General features: G+C 45.1%; 1 protein-coding gene across 4 annotated transcripts in view; it reads right to left on the reverse strand.

Moving 5' to 3' along the window:
* The window catches only part of SPIRE1 (spire type actin nucleation factor 1), a 191,056-nt gene extending 177,300 nt beyond the window's left edge, over positions 1-13,756 (reverse strand). For all 4 annotated transcript variants that reach the window (XM_045377827.3, XM_045377825.3, XM_045377826.3 and 1 more), the window contains exon 1: positions 13,274-13,756. In XM_045377827.3, the coding sequence (XP_045233762.2) occupies positions 13,274-13,610 (337 nt within the window). In that variant the 5' untranslated portion in view covers positions 13,611-13,756. The remainder of the gene's footprint in view (positions 1-13,273) is intronic.
* Positions 13,757-22,090: the final 8,334 nt, after the last annotated feature.

Raw genomic sequence — 22,090 nt, forward strand, 5'->3', positions numbered from 1 at the left:
AATCACATTATGGATACCCACATTTCCAATTTTTTCAACCTCAAGAACCATTCTATAGACTTCCAAACATATATTTAGTATTGTTTTAGAACTTCTTTATCAATCTTGACTCTAATAATTTGGAAGTATTCATCTTTTTACAAAGGATAGCAATGGCTCAGTAAAAATGTATCTGTGCAGCACATACAAGATAACAAAACGCCCCACATATATTTCCTCATTTGAGTCTCATAACAATTTCACGAGAAGGACTGGACAAATATTACTTCCATCTTACAAGTAAAGAAAGAGAGCGGCCAGGCACTGTGGCTCACGCCTGTAATCCCAGTACTTTGGGAGGCCAAGGCAGGTAGATGGCTTGAGCCCAGAAGTTCAAGACCAGCCTGGGGAACATGACAAAACCTGGTCTCCACAAACACAAAAAAAAAAGAATAAAAGAAAAAAAAAAAAAGACAGTATAAGCATCAGAAATAGTTAAATGGCTTCCCTGAGGGTATAACTCTTCAATAGTAAGCATCAGAGCCAAAAGAATCAAAACCGCATCTTTTGTAGCCAGCTCTTAGTTCTCTCCATGTTATGGTGTGACATTCAATTAGCTGATTTGCAACTATCTGGAAGGCAGCAAAGGAACATGGTGGGAATCAACATGACTCCACAGGAAAAAATATTTTCCAGGCCAATTTAATTTCCAACAAGTATAAATCATCATCTATCTTCCCATCCTAACCTGCCCCTCCTGCCTACCCTGTCACCCAAGCACCCAGGCAAGAAGTCAGAACCTTTGAACAATCCTTCCTCTTTCTCACCTACACATAATAAGTGGAAGAGCTATACCCTGTCCTATTTCCTAAATCACTCTCAATCTGATTCTTTCTCTCCATTCCTACTGCCCTAATTCAGACCTCCATCATCTCCTGTTGGAACAGCCATAACACTCCTAACTGGTTTAGCAACTTAAAGGCTACAAAGATCTAAAGATAGTATAAAATGCCTACTGGTGTCTTGCCCTCCGTTTTACCCAATTCAATACATCTACAAAGCCCCTACATTTATCTTTCTAAAAAGAGTAATCTGCTTACATCATTTTCCTGCTTAAAACCCTTCCATGGCTCTACACTGCCTGTACAGACTATAAATATACACTCGACCATGTGGCTGGCAAAAAGTCTTTCATCATCTGATCCCAGCCAACGTGCCTTTCCAGCCCTTCTCACTCCCCCCACTCCCACACACATCCTCTGCTCCAGGCACAGTGAACACCCACTACAAAGAAGACAAACAGGTTTAACCTCACGTGCCAACTCCAAGTAATTGGTAGTGGCCACCTGAAGCATCCTGTTGAGAACTCTTGAGGCTGCTTATAAATTCGGCAGCAAAAAATGCGGTAACTGATTAGCAATTACCTGCTTTCGGCATGCGGAAGTGGGTGGCAGCACAAATGTCGCACTTGCCATCCATGTACTGCTGCTCTCTGAGCACCACGTAACATTCTCTACATATCCAAGCCTTTCCAATTGCTGCTGCTTCTGCCTCACATCTACCTTTTATGCTACAGCCCCATCCTGGAGACCCCCAGAAACCAGATCTCCTCTGTAACACTCGCCTCCTGTCACCAGGCAGGGTCAGCCACTCTGTTCTCTGGGCTCTTAGAGTTTTTCTGCACATCTTCACTATTTTAGAATTACTGCATGGTACTGTGTTAGTTTCTGCATCTATGAGCTTCTTGAAGGTATGAGTGCACTTTATGCCTCTTGGTATCATCAACATCCGGCCCAGTGCACTCAGAAGGCACTCAAATATTGGTGAAATGAATAATAAAATAATGTAATGGAAATATCTCTAATATGGTATTTTCACTAAAAATCCAGGAAGACATGACCAAACCCTGGGACCAGGCAACCTATGGGGATTGTTAGTGACATTCTAGCACTACCCATCAATTATCTCTATTTATATTTTTCTCTCTCCAAAATAAAAGATATTAAAGGAGTATATTAGATAGGAACTTAACTTCTAATTAAATTAAGGGATGGGAGAGAAAATGGGAAATATGACAGAAAAAGACCATAGACTCAATTTTTAAAAATGCATTAGGCCCGGCACAGTGGTTCACACCTGTAATCCCAGCACTTTGGGAGGCAGAGGGGGGTGTATCACTTGAAGTCTGGAGTTTGAGACCAGCCTGATCAACATGGTCAAACTCCGTCTCTACTAAAAATACAAAATTAGCCAGGCGTGGTAGTGCATGCCTGTAATCTCAGCTACCACGGAGGCTGAGGCAGGAGAATCACTTGAACCCGGGAGGTGGAGGCTGCAGTGAGCCAAGATCGCAGGATTGCCCTCCAGCCTGAGCAACAAGAGCAAAACTCTGACTCAAAAAAAGAAAAAAAAAAAAAAAAGCATTAGCACAATTAGTATAAAAACACCTAAGAGTCACGGTTTTCAGAAGCCAGCAGTTTGGTATTATTAGGAATATAACCCCTCCATATACCTAACCCTAATCAAATCCTCTTTAAATTTATACTAATGTCTCATATTGGTTTTAATTTTAAAAGTTTGTGAGATACAATCACTTTGGAAAATTTCTGGCAATACCTACTTATGTTGACCATATGTCATGAATTAGCAATTGCACTTTTAGGCACATATTCAACAAAAATGCTACATTTGTTCACCAAAAGACACAAGCAGTAATGTTCATAGTGGTATTATTCCTACTATCCAGTAAGTCGATATTTGAAACCCAAATATCCATCTAGAGTTTGAACATCAAAAATAAACTCGTTAACATTTCTTCTTCTATATTAAAAACAGGGCAGGCGCAGTAGATCACACCTGTAACCCCAGCACTTTGGGAAGCTGAGGCAGCAAGATCACTTGAACGGAGTTCAAGACCAGCCTGGGCAATACAGTGAGAGACCCTGTCTCTAGAAAAAACAAACAAAACTATTAGCCAGGAGCGGTGTTGTGCATTTATAGTCCCAGCTACTCAGGAGGCTGAGGTGGAAGGATCACCAGTACCCAGAAGTTCAAAGTTACAGAGAGCTGTGATCACATCACTGCACTCCCACCTGGGCAACAGAGCAAGACTACGACTTCAAAAAATAAATAAATAAAAACAAAACAGTAAGCAACAAGCATACCCAGCGCTAAGATCATGGTTTCTAAACACCATTCTCCAATAAAAGAAACAAGAGCTCCCTGGAAATATGCATGACTCTAGGGATGGGGCAGGAAATATATAAGATGAGCCTTGAAACATCTTGTAGTGCCAGAAAGCAAGGACGTGCTCCACCAGACAGAAGGAGGAGGAGCCAAAGGAACACAGGAGCCAAGCCTAAGGAGCACCCAACAGCGGCCACGGCGGGAACAATCTGAGTAACAAAACAACCAAAGTACAAAATGTGTGTCAATCCAGACTGATATAAACAAATGATTGAATACATAAGTAAATGGAGGAGAAGGCACAAATCTTCTTCACAGAATTCAAAATAACTTTAAGAAGATATTCATGTCTCCAGGAAGTGGTTTAATTACCTGGCCCCATCCCTGAATGCAGGCTGGAATCAATGACTCCTTTCTAAAAAAAAAACATATTAAAAAAAAGTAAAAATAGTAACTTTTTAGTGGAGAAACCTGACAAATACTGTCTTAATCAAGTGTCCAGGTTATCGTAACCACTGATGTCACAGGTTATCATGTGCCCCAACATGATGTGATCGGGGAGCCCTTCACCTCGCTGGTATTCTTCCCCCAAAACTATAACCCAGTCTAGCCATAAAAGTATCAGGCAAGTCCAAACGGAGGGACATTTTACAAAACAGCTGACCAGTGCTCACCAAGACTGTCAAGGTCATAACAAACTGTCACAAACCAGAAGAAACTAAGGAGACATGATGACTAAATGCAATATGGTATCTCGGATGGGATTTCTGCAATAGAAAAAGGACACCAAGGCCCGGCGCGGTGGCTCACGCCAGCACTTTGGGAGGCCAAGGTGGGCGGATCACCTGAGGTCAGGAGTTTGAGATCACCCTGACCAACATGGAGAAACTACTAAAAATACAAAATTAGCCAGGCGTGGTGACTGGCGCCTGTAATCTGAGCTACTCAGGAGGCTGAGGTAGGAGAATCCCTTGAACCCAGGAGGTAGAGATTGTGGCAACCCAAGATCGCGTCATTGCACTCCAGCCTGGACAACAAGAGCAAAACTCCGTCTCAAAAAAAAAAAAAAAAAAAAAAAGAAGAAGAAGAAAAGAAAAAAAGAAAAAAGAAAAAGGGCATTAATAGAAAAACTAGGGAAACCCAAATGAAGTCTGGAGTTTAGTGAATGGCAATGCATCTATGCTGCTTTTTTAGTTTTGATAAATATACCACCATAATATAAGATGTTAACATTAGGGGAACCGGGTGAGGGGCAAATAAGAATTAGCTGCATTATCTTTTCAACTTTTCTGTAAGTCTAAAATTATCCCAAAATAAAAAGTTTGGTCAGCCACAGTGGCTCGCACCTGCAATTTCAGCACTTTGTGAGACTGAAGCAGGTGGATCATTTGAGGTCAGGAGTTCAAGAGCAGTCTGGGCAACATTTTTCTCTACAAAAAAATAAAAATAAAAAATTAGCCAGAGGTGGCAGCACACACCTGTGGTCCCAGCTACTTGGGACGCTGAGGTAGGAAGAAGACTGCTTGAACCCAGGAGCTGGGGACTGCAGTGAGCTGTGAACACACCACTGCACTCCAGCCTGAGCTCTGATAGAGAAAGACCCCGGCTCTTTAAAATAAAAAAAAAATTCACTAAACATTCCCACTACATTTGGTAACACAATATTTCCTTCATAGTTTTACACAAACATCTGAAAGAAGGTATTTTCCTTTTTTCTACTTAGCCAACAAGAACTAAAAGGGAAATATATACAGCTCTAATGACACTGTTACCAAAGGAGGATGAGAACTGCTGTTATTTTATAGGACCAGCGATGCAGGAGAGTGAATCTGACCTTCCATATATAACAAGCAGAATGCAACTCATCATCTCTTACCAACATACAGTCCTTGATAGCTCAATGATTTTTTTCTTCTGAAGTTTAGTCAAAACTCTTAGTGAGGCCAATGGTTTCCTAAGAGTCCTAACTTACTCGAGGACTAATATCTGTAGATGACTAAATTCTTTCTACTGTTTCCCCCTGCAAAAGTAGAAACACAGATACAAAACCACAAATGCATTATTCCAAAATTTCTCTCCAAAACTCCTGTGACCCCTCTCTTAAAACCCAACACAAGTAGAAATATATTACATGGTAAATTGGAACCAAAAGTGACAGCAAGCCAGGCTTGGTGGCTCACACCTGTAATCCCAACACTTTGGGAGGCCAAGGCAGGCAGATACTTGAGGCCAGGACTTTGAGACCAGCGTGGCCAATATGGAAAAACCCCGTCTCTGCTAAAAATACAAAAATTAGCCAGGCTCAGCGGCATGTGCATGCAATCCCAGCTATTCGGGAGGCTGAGGTACGAGAATTGCTTGAACCTGGGAGGTGAAGGTTGCAGTGACCCGATATCGTGCCACTGTACTCCAGCCTGGGCGACAGAGTGAGAGACTCTGTCTCAAAATAAATAAACAAACAAACAAACAAACAAACAAAAGTGACAGCAGGCCAGGCATGGTGGCTCACGCCTGCGATTCCAGCACTTTGGTAGGCCAAGGTGGGCAAATCACTTGAGCCCAGAAGTTCCAGACAAACCTGGGCAACATGGCAAAATCCCTGTCTCTAAAGAACTATATAAAAATTACCCAGGCATGGGCCAGGTGCGGGGGCTCACACCTGGAATCCGAGCACTTTGGGAGGCTGAGGCGGGCAGATCACAAGGTCAGGAGTTTGAGACCATCCTGGCTAATATGGTGAAACCCCGTCTCTACTAAAAAATAAAAAAAATTAGCTTGGTGTGGTGGCACGTGCCTGTAGTCCCAGCTACTCGGGAGGCTGAGGCAGGAGAATCGCTTGAACCCGGGAGGCAAAGGTTGCAGTGAGCTGAGATTGCGCCACTGCGCTCCAGCCTGGTGATAGAGCGAGCCTCCGTCTCAAAAAAAAAAAAAAAAAAAAAAAATATTACCCAGGCATGGTAACACATGCCTGTAGTCCCAGCTACTCGGGAAGCTGAGGTGGGAGGACTGCTTGAATCTGGGAGGTCAAACTTGCAGTGAGCCAATCAAGCCACTGCCGTCCAGCCTGGGTGACAGAGCGAGACCCTGTCTCAAAAAAAAAAACAAAAACAAAAACGGGGGGGGATAGCAATCTTATCCAATTACAGCTAAAATCTTAATTTTGAAAATGAACATCTAAAGTTAAGGCTCCTCCCACACACTGACAAGGGGCCTGTGTAAATGAAGAGACCTGAAGTTTAAGCTGCATTAGATTCATGGTATATTTACCACTGTGTTTGTTTTATTTTCTCCTCTATAATGACTAGAACTATTTACCCTTACATCGCCCAGGTAAAACTAGAACATTACTTGTACATAATAAGAACTCAAAGCATATTTGTTAGCTTGAATTAACTTGACATATTTGAACTTATTATTTAAAGAGAACAATTTTTATCTTACTGTAACTGATAAGGCATTTCACCAATCTCTAATTCTACCATTTACCCCTACTACCTACTCTGGAAACCTACGCATATACTTCATATATTCCTTTCCTTTAATGATCAGGAAGGGAACACAAGAAATACAGAAAGAGCGGACCAAAAAAAATGTTTTTAAATATTTTTTTGCTGGGTGTGGTGGCTCACGCCTGTAATCCCAGCACTTTGGGAGGCTGAGGTGGGCGGATCACAAGGTCAGGAGATGGAAACCATCCTGGCCAACGTGGTGAAACCCCGTGTCTACTAAAAATACAAAAATTAGCCAGGTGTGGTGGCACGTGCCTGTGGTCCCAGCTACTCTGGAGGCTGAGGCAGGAGAATCGCTTGAACCCAGGAAGCGGAGGCTGCAGTGAGCCGAGATCGCACCACTGCACTCCAGCCTGGGCGACAGAGTCAGACTCTGTCTCAAAAAAAAAAAAAAAAAGAAAAACATTTTTTCACTATTTCAATCTTTTTCCACAAATATTCTCTATTTAAAATCAAACAGGATTTTATTCCAAGACCATCTTCCCCTCCAAATTAGCATGAACCTTGCTGAGAAGCTTGACTGATCATATCTTCTTTTCAAAACCCAAACAAAGCCTGAATGTTCCCTATACCAAGAAACCATTCTCAAGGGATCCCTTTATTAGTATGCACACAAGCATTCATTGTTCCTTTCAGGAAAACCTTCTACCAACCTTAAGATTATTTTAAATCAATATATGGCCATAATTTTTAAATTATGCTTTATACATCTAAACCAAAGGTACATCAAAAATTTTGAAACCAAAATTTAAAATAAATGCTTGTTGTCAGATTGGTATTTAAGTCCTGAAAGACTATGAGACCACACACGATTCTAATCTCTAATACCACTGCTATTAAATAATTCTTTGTGGCATCCTAGAAAAGCAAATGCTTTTTAACCATGTGAAGATCTAGATAATAACCTAAATTGCATCAGTCACTACTTCTAAAGACCCTGTATACCAAAATGTACTCTAATTGCCAGTCAGGTATACTTACGAGTACACGAAGAGTCTGCGTGTCTTTAACCCCTGAATTAAGGGTGTGAAAGTTAAAACTTCATCAACTTGTACCTAATAAACTTTCCCAAACAACAAAGTCTTATTTAAGACTACATAAACACTGCAGAAAATAAAATATTAAGCCACCTAACAAGAATCATAAACTCTCTTGATTCTAAGCAATCTATCCTCCTGTCATCACAGAAATACATCTTAACCATACTGCTCATTTCAAGACGTTATACATAATCATTTTTACTTTTAAGAGATCCTCTAAAAAGCTAGTCTTTCCTTTTTCTTGAATTTATCTCCCTGCGTCCTGTATCCCACTGCTTTTATGGCCATGCTAGCAATATGGCTCTAAGTTTTACCTGAATGCTAAATAAACTTACTAATTCTTCATTTTTTTTCCTTCATTAGTCTCATTTCCATGCCTCTGACACCTTTCACATTTTTCTATGTTTCTTACAGCGTATTTCTATTTATTTCATTCAAACTGAATCTAACCATTCTCAGATATATCAATACTGTTAAAAGTAAAAAAGAATTAAAATCAATTACTACTACATTCACTCCCCCAAAAAGTCAGTAAAGTCTATGAAGTACTATTTATTCTAAAAGGACTAAATGGAGTGATACTGCTGGTACTGGCAAGAACCAGCAGGACTCATTCAGCTCAACAACAGAGTGATAATGGCCCGCAGAAGGATTCACTCACTTGAGGATTACAGCAAGAATCCATTTCTCCACCCTGAACACAATCCTGGGCACCATCTGCTAGAGCAGTGGTTCTCAACGGGGACGATTTTGCACCCTACCGAACATTTGGCAATGGACAGAGACTTTTTTAATGTCACAATTTGCAGGGGAGGGGCTTACTGGCATCCACTGTTAGAGATCAGATCACGGATGCTGCACAGGACAGCCACCACAACAAAGAATTATTCAGCCAAAAATGCCAACAGTGCCAAAGTTAAGAAACTCTGACCTTGACATTTACCCCAATTCTTGGTAAAAACATAAAACAGATGGACTAGAGACAGTATGGTGGTGAGAAAGGACCACAGGGTTAGGGGAGGAAGGAAACTAAAACCTACTGAGTACCTGCAATACAGCAAGTCTTGCCATTTGACATATATTATTCTCACTTATGCCCCAACCCTATGAAAACAACAATATATTCTGATTTTACACAGAAGGCTAGACTCAGGGGGATTGGGGAACTTACTCACTGTCACTTATCTAAGGGGAAGAATCACAATACAAACCCAAACCAAATGCTTCATTCCACAACACTACAAAGCCTAGAGACTAAAAGATGGAGATCTGATTCAAAGAGTTACTAAACACTTAACTTCCCTAAACGTCCATTTAGAAAATGTATCAGGCTGGGCGCAGGGCCTTGCGCCTGTAATCCCAGAACTTTGGGAGGCCGAGGCTGGTGGATCACTGAGGTCGGAAGTTTGTGACCAGCTGGGCAACATGGGGAAACCTTGTTTCTACTAAAAATACAAAATTAGCCAGGCGTGGTAGTGCATGTCTGTAATCCCAGCTACTCGGGAGGCTGAGACAGGAGAACTGCTTGAACCCGGGAGGCAGAAGTGGCGGTGAGCCAAGATTGCACCATTGAACTCCAGCCTGGGCAACAAGAACAAAACTCCATCTCACAACAAAAAAGAAAAAAAAAAAAATCAATGGATGTGAAAACATAAATGTTGCAGATTGCTAACTACATATAATCATGATAAATACAATGAAAAATAAAGTGTGGTCGGCATACAGTGGCTCAATTCTGTAATCCCAGCACTGTGGGAGGCTGAGGCGGGTGGATCACCTGAGGTCAGGAGTTCGAGGCCAGCCCAGCCAACACGGTGAAAACCCATCTCTATTAAAAATACAAAAATTAGCTGGGCATGGTGGTACACAACTATAATCCCAGCTACTTGGGAGGCTGAGGCAGGAGAATTGCTTGAACCCTGGAGGCAGAGGTTGCAGTGAGCCCAGACCGTACCACTGCACTCCAGCATAGGCAACAGAGTGAGACTCCATCTCAAAAGAAAAAAAAAGAAGTGATCAAAAAAAAAAAAAAAAAATTTGGCCGGGCACGGTGGCTCACGCTTGTAATCCCAGCACTCTGGGAGGCCGAGATGGGCGGAACACGAGGTCAGGAGATCGAGATCATCCTGGCTAACACAGTGAAACCCCGTCTCTACTAAAAAAACAAAAAAATCAGCCGGGCGCGATGGCTCACGCCTGTAATCCCAGCACTTTGGGAGGATGAGGCCGGCGGATCACCTGAGGTCTGGAGTTCGAGACCAGCCTGACAAACATGGTGAAACCCCGTCTTTAATAAAAATACAAAAATTAGCCGTGAGTGGTGGCCGGCACCTGTAGTCTCAGCTACATGGGAGGCTGAGGCAGGAGAATTGCTTGAACCTGGGAGGTGGAGGTTGCAGCGAGCCAAGATCGCACCATTGCACTCCAGCCTGGGAGACAGAGCGAGACTCCGTCCCAAGGAAAAAAAAAAAAAAAAACAAAAAAAATCAGCCAGGTGTGGTGGCAGGCGTCTTTAGTCCCAGCTACTCTGGAGACTGACGCAGGAGAATGGCATGAACCCAGTAGGCAGAGCTTGCAAGCTTGCAGTGAGCCGAGATCGCGCCACCGCACTCCAGCCTGGGCGACAGAGCGAGACTCCATCTCAAAAAAAAAAAAAAAAAAGTTTTTTACTTATTTTCCCCAACTCGTTCCTACAATGGAAGTCTCATGAATACAAACGTTCCTTAAAAACAGAAAAAAGAAGTCAGGCGCAGTGGCTCACGCCTACAATCCCAGCACTTTGGGAGGCCGAGGCAGGAGGATCATGAGGTCAAGAGATCAAGACCATCCTGGCCAACATGGTGAAACCCCGTCTCTACTAAAAATACAAAAATTAGCTGGGCATGGTGGTGCATGCCTGTAGTCCCAGGTACTTGGGAGGCTGAGGAAGGAGAATCGCTTGAACCTGGGAGGCAGAGATTGCAGTGAGCCAAGATTGCGCCACTGCACTCCAGCCTGGGCGACAGAGGGAGACTTCATCTCAAAAAAAAAAAAAGAAAAGAAAAGAAAAAGAGAGACTGGGCAAGGTGGATTACACCTGTAACGCCAGCACTTTGGGAGGCCAAGACAGTTGGATCACGTAAGCCCAGGAGTTCCAGGCTGCAATGAGCTATGACTACACCACTGCACTCCAGCGGTGCAATACAGCAAGAGCAGCGGTGCAATACCAGAGCAGCCTGGGCAATACAGCAAGACCCTGTCAAAAAAAAAAAAGAAAAGAAAAGAAAAAGAAAAAAAGAAAAGAAAGAGAGAAAAAGAAAGAAAGAAGGAAAGAAAGAAAGAAAAGAATTTTTAAGTGTGCACAACACCAAATTATTCATCAAGTTTAAGAATCAAGATAACATCTTCAGAAGACTGTGTATCCTCCTGAGCCATGCAATTATTCTTAAATCCCATGAGGAAATAAACTAATATTTTAGTATGAACTTCTTAAATAATTTTAGTCAATAGAAAATGCTCAAGTCTCTATTAACAACTTTGATTAGGCCTTCTCCATAACTGGTAGCGCAGGTCATGAGCAGAACTGAGAAAGAGAATTATAAACCTATTACGAATTGTGGAGAACAACTCTACTCACTATTTTCTCCATAAAGGCAGTTTATTACACTGAGATCAACATGTTATCACTCACACTAGTGATGTAAAAAATACTCCATTTCAACATAAGGTTCAGACCAAAAAACGAAAAAACAAAAAACCCATCCACGAGAATCTATCTATCTTTGACAACAAAACTACACTATTTTGGGATTAAGTTTAAGTGACAAGACAATGTAAACTGGGGGCTTGTTCTCTCCGGAAATCACCACTACCAATGCTGCTTCTGAAAGCAGGCTGCACACAACCATTTTTCCTCTGGAAACAGCTAAATTCCAAGGTACGATATTGCTGTATTTATTTATTTATTTATTTATTTGACGGGGTCTTGCTCTGTCACCCAGGCGGGAGTGCAGTAGTGCAATCTTGGCTCACTGCAGCCTCCACCTCCCAGGTTCAAGCAATTCTCGCGCCTCAGCCTCCCAAGTAGCTGGTATTCCAGGGGCACACCACCACGCCCGGCTAATTTTTGTATTTTTTGTAGAGACATGGTTTCACCATGTTGGCCAGGCTGGTCTCGAACTCCTGACCCTCAGGTGATCCACCTACCTCGACGTCCCAAAGTGCTGGGATTACAGGCATGAGCCACTGCACCCGGCAGACATTGCTGTATTTTATAAATGTATCTTTTTGTACCAATTAATACACTATAAATTATAATTGCAAGTGTTTCTCACTAAGATTAAGTCCAGGTTTAAAAGCAATAAGCCAATCAAATAAACAAAAAACTATGTGAAATAGTTTCAAAAGATTAAAAAGATGGATTTAAATAAAAACTTGTTTACCTGACGCTAAAAAGTAAAAGATAAAAGCACGTAAATAAAAATGTGTTTACCTGACACTAAAAAACAAAAGATTAAAAACATGTTCTGGCGGAACTGAAAGAATAAGTATAACCTGGAATATTGTTTTAATCAAGTTAGACAAGGGTTTTCATTAAATGTCATTTTATTAATTCGAAATTACATCTTTCACCTTAAGCGTTTTGACATTTCCATCAACTTTCTAAAAGTGAGGGTAGATTGTTTTTCTATGTTTTTAATAGACTTGCCTCTCAAAAGAATGAATTAGATAAAAACTGATGAGAGAAACCTTTCCTCAACCTCCTCCTCCTCTTCAATGAGCATCTGAGTAAACCCTGGCTATAAATCACTGTTTAGGTCATAATCCTGAAAAATTTGCCTTAGACAATGACGTAACTAAGGCCCATTTTCTCTTTGTATCTGGACATCCTGTCAACTTTTTGCTTTACAAACCTGTTTTTCATCACAACCAATTTTCACACACAGGAATGTAATCGTGTTTTCCAACGTCCAGGAGCCAAAAATCATTATTTAGTCTATTTTTCCATTTCTCCCCAAAGAGCAGAATTCTCCTCAGGGCACATTTCTGAACGGAGGAAAGGCTGTCTAACGAGGAGCACGGCTAGCCTCCCGTGAGGAGCGCGGGGTTCCCGACAGCGGCACTGAGGATCCGCGCGGAGCCCCCGCGTGGAGCCTGCGCTGCCCTCCCCACCCCGCGAACCCGGCCGTGCGCAGCAAACACGGCGTGAGGCGCACAGGCCGCTGGCCAGGAGCAGGGCCCAGCCCACCGCTCCCAGACGCGCCGCGGGCAGCTGTCGCGCGGGCTGCACAATGACGAGCGCCCCGCGGCCCGCAGGCCCAGGCCCACCCAGGGCCGCCCCAACGCCCTCCGCACAGCGGATCTGCGCCGCCGCCCGCCACGAGGCTCTGACCTCCGAGGGGCCCCGGCCCGCCCCGGCCTGACGCCGCCCTTCCCTGCGGGTCCCGGCCGGACCCTCCCGGGGGTATCCCGTGGCAAACGGGGGGCGGAGGGGGCGGAAGGGCCGGGGACGCTGAGGGTAAGGCGGCCCAGCTGGGGGCGTTCCAAGGACTACGAGGGAAAGGGGCCCGGCGGCCTCACCCGAAACGGGGGGCGGCTCTCCCGCGTCGTCGGCCGCGGGCGCCAGGGTGACGGCGCCGTCCCTCCAGACGCGGATCTGCGCGGCCGAGCGCACACGGCGGCGGGGCTGGCGGCGGCGGGCGGCGGCGCGCAGGGAGCCGCAGCACTGGTAGCACACGGCCCACGCCTGCTCCTCGTTGATGGGCTGGTTGTAGAGCCGCAGGATCTCCTCCAGGCTCAGCGCGTCCTGCGAGCCCCCGGCCGCGCCGCCGGCTGCCTCGGGCTCCCGCGGCCCCTCGCCGCCCCCCGCCTCAGCCCGCGGCTCCCCGCCGCCCGCCGGGCCGGCCGCCTGAGCCATCCCGCGGGTGGGCGCTGCGCTCGGCAGTCGCGCCGTGTGCCGGCGTCTCCTCAGCCCCGGAGCATCGTCTCCGCGCGCCGCCGCCTCACCATCCCCGGAACCGCCACCGCCCAACGCGGCCGCGCGCGCCGCCGCCGGGACCAGGCGAGTGCCCGGGAGGCGTGGGCGAGAGGAGGGCGGCGAGGACACGGCTGCAGTCCGGAGCAGACCGCCGCCGGCCGGTAGCGACGCGATGGCGTCCGGCGCCCCGCCCCGCCCCGCCTCGCGCAGTCCGGCGCCGCCCAGCGCCCGCCCCTCAGGGGGCCGCACGGGCCGGGGGATGCACGCTCTGGAGGTGAGGACCGGGCAGGACGGCTTGGCCTCGAGGCGAGATGGCCGCACGGTCTCTAGTGAGCCGCGACCCGCAAGGCTCGCAGAGTCGCAGGTGGTGACGCGCGGTCGGGGGCCCGGTCGCAGGGGACACACAGCTGGGGGCGCGATGGTGAGGGCGGCGACGCACGGTCCGGAGGGGACGCGCGGCCGGGTAGGGCGTGCAGGGTGGTGGGGCGTGGGGGACACGCGGGGCCGGGGTCGGACGAGCGGTCGGGGGGCGCAGGGGCAAGAGGGGGTCGCATTTATCACGGAAGCCCCCAGCCGACTCTGGCGGGGAACTGAGCGCGCCAACGCGGGTCACCGCTCCGCACAGCGGGAGAAGTCACCGCATTGACGTTCCCTAGGCGCTGGACGGCCGAAGGTCTGGTTGAGAACTTGAACCCGCCTGAAGCGGAGGCCTGAGAAAATGCAGGCCCGCTGAAGCCCGCCCGCCGGCCCTGAGCCCTGAAAGCCTCCCGCAGTTTCCCCTGACCCCGCGGCCGCTCTGCGCCTTTTCCGATTTCTTGCTGGTTGAATACCTCCCTCTCCACTCCCAACTTCAGGGTAAGAACCATAAAGATGGGGATCTTCACGGGTTTTCCTCACTGACGTCTCCCAAAAGCTAAACCAGGGCCTGGAATATAAACATGTCGTACATAATTTGCAGGTGTTCGTTTCAGCGTCCTTCCGGATTCATTTGTAACATTCGTCCCTTCCCTCACTAAGGTAGTGTCTCAAGTACCACACTCATCAGAGCGTGTGGAATGAATATCACAGTGGTAAAATTGAACTGAGGGCAATTAGCCATAGAAATAAAGAATTCCGCCCCCCCACCTATTAAATATGCAATAAAACGGATAATTATTAATCACCCATTGGTAGATGAATTTAATCGATAAAATTCCACTGAGGCTAGTCCTGTGTGAAAGCCCTACAGAGTGTTGAAAGCATCAACCAAATAGGCAATGTGTATTAAATTCCTGTCAACCTTTTACGGCAGTTTTATGTGAAATGTTAGAAATCACGCTTTCAACAATCGTATCTTGCGGTAGAAACTACAACAGTCTATTTAAATTACAACCGTCTATGAAAATAAGATACTATCTTACATACAGCTGGGATGGGGAGGAGGGAGAAAAGCAACAGGACGAAAAGGAAGATGAAGAAATTGAAAGAGGGTCGTGCGCAGTAGTTTAGGCCTGTAATCCCAGCACTTTGGGAGGCTGAGGCGGGACGATCACTGACGTCAGGAGTTCAAGACCAGCCTGGACAACATGGTGAAACCCTGTCTCTACTAAAAATACAAAGAAAATTAGCCGGGTGTGGTGACGCACGCTTGTAATCCCAGGTACCCGGGAGGGTGAGGCAGGAGAATCGCTGGAACTTGGGAGATGGAGGTTACAGTGAGCCGAGATCACACCATTGCACTCCAGCCTGGGGGACAGAGCAAGAGTCAGTCTCAAAAGTAAATAAATAAGTAAAAAATAAATTGGAAGAGGAGAAGAAAGCTCTCCAGGCAATTTATTATAATTTCAGTACGAGAGATACAAAACAACCCCTTAAAGTAGTATCACTTAATTATAGGTTTCTAATCTCATTTGTAACAATGCAGTATCTATGCGTGCCAAAGCCCGGAGAGGCAAACATATAATTCCTTATGTGTGACACTATATATATATAAATATATCTCTGTCCTCTTGATTAAAAACAAACATTACCATATTTTGCTATTTCAAAAGTGTATCCAGTGTGAATTTTGAAAATACAGACTGGTTTAAAATATTTTGAACAAGCCAGGGAAAAAAATGATCTACTTTTATGGACAACACTACCACCTTCTGGCCTTATGGGATACTGCTGCCCATTGCACTTGGACAACTACAGCCAAAAACATTTTTGTCTTTGCCTTTCCCACCAGTAAACAAGATAAATGGGTTTAATAAGCTGGGGAATCTATGAGCCATTAACCTGCTAGTCCTGGCATAGGGTAGTAAATAAATCTTGAAGACAACAGTACAGGGAAGGAGGAAGTGAGTAAAGGAAATCCGAACTTTATTTTTTAAAAGATGCATTATTTTTTTAGTCATCCCTCTAATCAATGGAAAAAGATGCAGTTTCTCTTTTTTTTTGATTGAGACAGAGTCTCACTTGGTCACCCAGGCTAGGGTCAGTGCCGTGATTTCAGCTCACTGCAACCTCCGCCTCCTGGGTTGAGACGATTCTCATGCCTCGGCCTCTGGAGTAGCTAGGATTACAGGCACACGCTACCATACCTGGCTAACTTTTGTATTTTTAGTAAAGACAGGGTTTCACCAAGTTGGCCAGGCTGGTCTCAAACTCCTGACCTCAGTAGTCCACCCGCCTCAGCCTCCAAAAGTGCTGGGATTACAGATGTGAGCCACTGTGCCCGGCCAAAAGATGCATTCTTAAAAACAAATTTGCAACACTGGGATTTTCCTTGAGTGATGATTGTTTAAATATATACACATTTTGAGAGGGAGACATTACTGCACTGTATCACAGGACGGTTATATTCAACACAGGAGCTTTTTTTTTTTTTTGTCAAGTAACAATTCATGGCTATGATATACTTAAATATTTTGCCTGTGTGAGTATATATGTAATTAAGTTGAGGAAAGATGACAAGTAGAATATTGTGTGATGTTTCTTCTCTACACAAAATAAAGGAAAATCTTTAAAATCCTAGCAGTCGGGCCGGGCGCGGTGGCTCACGCCTGTAATCCCAGCACTTTGGGAGGCCGAGACGGGCGGATCACGAGGTCAGGAGATCGAGACCACGGTGAAACCCCGTCTCTACTAAAAATACAAAAAATTAGCTGGGCGCGGTTGTGGGCGCCTGTAGTCCCAGCTACTCGGGAGGCTGAGGCAGGAGAATGGCGTGAACCCGGGAGGCGGAGCTTGCAGTGAGCCGAGATCGCGCCACTGCACTCCAGCCTGGGCGACAGAGCAAGACTCCGTCTCAAAAAAAAAAAAAAAAAAAAAAAAAATCCTAGCAGTCTTCTAAGTTTAGTTATACAACATGAACGCTTGACTCTTTTTTGTATAAAGACCATAACTTACTAACTTCTAAATGATTTTCAGTACTCCTTAAAGTTTTGATAAGCTGGCCGGGCATGGTGGCTCACGCCTGTAATCCTAGCACTTTGGGAGGCCGAGGCAGGCAGATCACCTGAGGTCAGGAGTTCGAGACCAGCCTGGCCAACATGGCAAAAACCCATCTCTACTAAAAATACAAAAATTAGCTGGGCATGGTGGCAGGCACCTGTAATCACAGCTACTTGGGAGGCTGAGGCAGGAGAATCACTTGAACCTGGGAGGCAGAGACTACAGTGAGCCGAGATTGCACCATTGCACCCCCAGCCTGGGCGACAAGAGCAAAACTTTGTCTCAAAAAAGCAGAAAAAAAATTGATAAGCCTTTTACTGTTCTCCATCATCACAACACTCTGAAAGTGACTGCTGACCACTCAAAGGCTACCAGCGGTTAATATCTTCTCAGTGGAGTTCAAGCAGCCCTGTGGAATAACAGCACTGTCCCATTTTCTCATTTTCAATTCATATTTGGGGCCAGGCGCAGTGGCTCATGCCTGCAATCCCAGCACTTTGGGAAGCCAACGCAGGCAGATCACTTGAGGCCAGGAGTTTGAGACCAGCCTGGCCGACGTGGTGAAACCTCATCTCTACTAAAAATGCAAAGAAAATTAGCCAGGCATGGTGATGCATGCCTGTAATCCCAGCTACTCGGGAGCCTGAGGCAGGAGAATCGCTTGAACCCAGGAAGCGGAGATTGCGGTGAGCCAAGATTGTACCACTGCACTCCAGCCTGGGTGACAGAGTGAGACTCCATCTCAAAGAGAAAAAAAAAAAAAAAATCCAAAGATTGAAATGCCTTTATGTTCAGGATATTTTGTTCCCAATTTCAGTCATTGATTGTATTTTTACTCTGTGACTTCACATTTAAAATGTCTGAACAACTCAAATCAACATTTAAATGTCTTTTTCAAAGTGCTGTGAAGTCCGATGTGTTACTCTGAATATGGTTTTGTTTTTGTTGATTTTGTTATTTTTTAAAAATGGAATCCTTGACTTTTTTTATATTTACTTATTATTCTTGTAGAATAAATGTACTTCATGCTTCATACTCTGGAAGTGCTGGCCGCGCTGCTCTGAGTCTTTCAGGGAGCACCATCACTGTGCAGCCCATCACTGTGCATCACTGTGCAGCCCACTTTTTTGCAGACACTTGTGGACAGGTGCTCCTAAGGGGCACATTCACCTAGAAAAGTGCACCAGAAAGGAAAAAAAAAAAAAAAAACAGCATATTTTTTAATGTTGTAACCTAAATTTTCATTGCCTACAATTGTAATACTTTATACATCTATAGTGATACTTCATACTTTCAAAATGTGCTCTTCAGTTATACAACTTGAAGGGTCAGATATTGTTATTTCTGTCTTACAGAGGAGAAAATACAGTCATAGGACAAAATGCAGAAGCAGTAAATGAAACAGGTGGGACTGGAACTCAGGCCTCCTGACCAGCTCAGCTCTTTCTCCTACATTACAATGTCCGTGTACACTCACACACAGCGAGAATGAAGTCCTGAGCCTGGCCGTGGGGACTCACACCTGTAATCCCAGCACTGTGGTAGGCTGAGGCGGGAGCATCATTTGAGCTCACAAGTTTGAGACCAGCCTGGGCAATGTGACGAAATCCATCTCTACAAAAAATACAAAAAATTAACCAGGTGTGGTGGTGCACACCTATAATCCCAGCTGCTCAGAAGGCTGAGGCACAAGAATCACTTGAACCCTGGAGGCAGAGGCTGCAGTGACCCGAGATCATGCCACTGCACTCCAGCCTGGGCAATACAGTGAGACCTTGTCTCAAAAAAAAAAAAAAAAGAAAGAAAGAAAAAAAATGTTTTGAGGAAAAGTAGAGGATTGAGATAAAAGGTATTAACAGTAGTGTATCAGTGGGTTCATGAGAGACCTTGGAAAATACTAGGCTAAGCAATAATCATGTTTCACCTACTTAATGTGATTGATTCTCCTTTAAGATAATTATTTTTAAACCATTATAGATGTATGATGTTCTGATCTGAATATAAGTGTAATTATTAGCTTCAACTAGTTAAGAAGATTTGTCTTCGAAAAGACTTCATAAATATGAATTTTAGGCCAAGCCACTATTTTATGCTTACAGAAATTGGAGCCTATAAAGGTTAAGTGACTTACCCCAAATTACTGCTAGTTGGCCTGAGATAATTCAAATATATTTCCTATAACACAAACTTTCCAAATACTCTTTTATAGCCGTATTACATAATTCTGATCAGATTTCAAATGTTAGGACAAGCAGTAGCTTACTCCTTAATTCCAGTGGGAAATTAAAAACAAAATAAGGCCCAAAAATATCTATTCTTTGAGACAGTCGCTTGAGGCCAAGGCTTGAGTGCAGTGGAATGATCTCAGCTCACTGCAACCTCCACCTCCTAGGTTCAAGCAATCCTCCCACCTCAACCTTCCAAGTAGCTGGGACCACAGGTGCACACCAATACCTGGCTAACTGTTGTACTTTTTTGCAGAGACAAAAAAGAGACAGGGTTTCACCATGTTGCCCAGGCTGGTCTGGAACTCCTGAGCTCAGGTAATCCACCCACCTCTTCCTCCCAAAGTGCTGGGATTACAGGTGTAAGCACCACAACTGGCCACAAAAATACCTTTGTTTTGTAGCAAAGTTTGATGTTTGACAATAATTGCTTAAAAATGGAGAATTCTCAATAAAATCTTAACCAGAGTTTTTGTGTTGTGTAAATTAAAGAAAAATTTTCAGACTGAATCACACTTTGCTGATGAGACAATGCAAAAATATTTTTTCAAGCCTCCATTATTTAATTTTTCCTGAGTGTGTGTGTGTGAAGAGACAGAGTCTCATTCTGTTGCCCAGGCTTGATGGAGTCCAGTGGTGCAATCATAGCTCGCTGTAATCTCTAACTCCTGTGCTGAAAAGAATCCTCCCAGCCGGGCACAGTGGCTCATGCCTATAATCACAGCATTTTGGGAGGCTGAGGTGGGCAGATCACCTGAGGTCAGGAGTTCAAGACCAGCGTGACCAACATGGAGAAACCCCGTCTCTACTAAAAATACATAATTAGCTAGGCATAGTGGCGCGCACCTGTAATCCCAGCTACCCGGGAGGCTTAGGCAGGAGAATCGCTTGAACCCAGCGGGGCGGAGGTTGTAGTGAGCTGAGATCTTGCCGTTGCACTCCAGCCTGGGCAACCAGAGCGAAACTCCATCTCAAAAGAAAAAAAGAGTCCTCCCACTTCAGCCTCCTGAGTAGGCTGGGACTGCAGGGATGTGCCACCACACCCCACTAATTTTTAAAAACTTTTTGTAGGCCGGGCGTGGTGGCTCACGCCTATAATCCCAGCACTTTGGGAGGCCGAGGCGGGTGGATCACGAGGCCAGGAGATCGAGACCATCCTGGTTAACACGGTGAAACCCCATCTCTACTAAAAATACAAAAATTAGCCAGGCATGGCGGCCTGTGCCTGTAGTCCCAGCTACTCAGGAGGCTGAGGCAAGAGATCGCTTGAACCCGGGAGGCAGAGATCGCAGTGAGCCAAGATCATGCCATTGCTCTCCAGCTTGGGTGACAGAGTGAGACTCTGGCTCAAAAATTTTTTTTTTTGTAGAGAAAGGGTGTCAGTCTGCTGCCCAAGCTGGTCTCAAATTCCTGGGCTCAAGGTATCCTCCCACCTTGGCCTCCCAAAGTGCTGGGATTACAAGTTTGAACCATTATGCTTGGCTAATTTGTCCTGATTTTTTTTTTTTTTTTTAAATACAGGGTCTTGCTCTGTGGCTCAGGCTGGAGTGCAGTGGTGCAATCTCTGCTCACTGCAACCTCTGCCTCCCAGGTTCAAGTGATTCTCCTGCCTCAGCCTCCTGAGTAGCTGGGATTACAGGTGCCCACCACCATGCCCAGCTAACTTTTGTATTTTTAGTAAAGCAGGGTTTCACCATTTTAGCCAGGCTGCTCTCGAACTCCTGAACTCAAGTGATCCACCCACCTCAGCCTCCTAAAGTGCTGGTGGGAGCCACTGCACCTGACTTATCCTAATCTTTATCGAGAAAAGATGGCCTTTTCCTGTTGCTCAAAAAAGGTGTTTTTTCCCTCATGTACAGGCAGAGATCTAGAGCTGCTCCTGGCTCTTGTACTCTACTTTGACCCAATGAGAGCCTCATTTCTCTTCCAAGGTGAGTGTATAACCAACATAAAATATGACTTCCCTTTAATTCAACTAGATATTTAATGAATTCTGCACATTCCAGATGTGCTAAAAAGCTAGTCTTTAAGCTTTGCCTTAGTAATTTGTGTAGAAGGGTATAGGTAAAGGTATAGGCGTGGTGGTATGTGCCTGTGGTTCCAGCTACTCGGAGGCTGAGGTGGGAGGATTGCTTGAGCCCGGGAGGTAGAAGTTGCAGTGAGCCGAGTTCATGCCTTATATGTTACTTGTGCTTTTCCCTTAGGATTTCCCCTGAACTGTTCTGTTAACCTCAATTCCTGTCCTCCTGATCTTTTGTAGAAAGAGCCACTGATGGAACACTGTGTATTTCCCTTACGTGCCATACCTGTTCATACCTCTCAGGAACAGAAGTGTAACCCTTGCTCCCACTCTCGACCTAGCAATCTAATCCTTCTTAAGAGATGTTGGAAGAAAAATTATTGACATTGCAATTCATAAAAACATGACATCCCAGAGCTTAACCTAAAGTTGTAAGAGAGTGTTTTAAAGAAACTTAATTTTCTTTTTTTTTTTTTTTTTTGGAAACGGAGTCTTGCCCTGTCACCCAGACTGGAGTGCAGTGGCACAATCTCTACTCACTACAACCTCTGCCTCCCGGCTTCAAGCAGTTCTCCTGCCTCAACCTCCCGACTAGCTGTGACTACAGATGCACGCCACACGCCCAGCTAATTTTTGTATTTTTAGTAGAGACGGGGTTTCACCATGTTGGCCAGGCTGATCTTGAACGCCTGACCTCGTGATCTGCCCACCCTGGCCTCCCAAAGTGCTGGGATTACAGGCGTGAGCCACCGTGCCTA

Source organism: Macaca fascicularis, chromosome 18 (genome assembly GCF_037993035.2).
Source record: "Macaca fascicularis isolate 582-1 chromosome 18, T2T-MFA8v1.1".
Classification (NCBI taxonomy): Eukaryota; Metazoa; Chordata; class Mammalia; order Primates; family Cercopithecidae; genus Macaca; species Macaca fascicularis.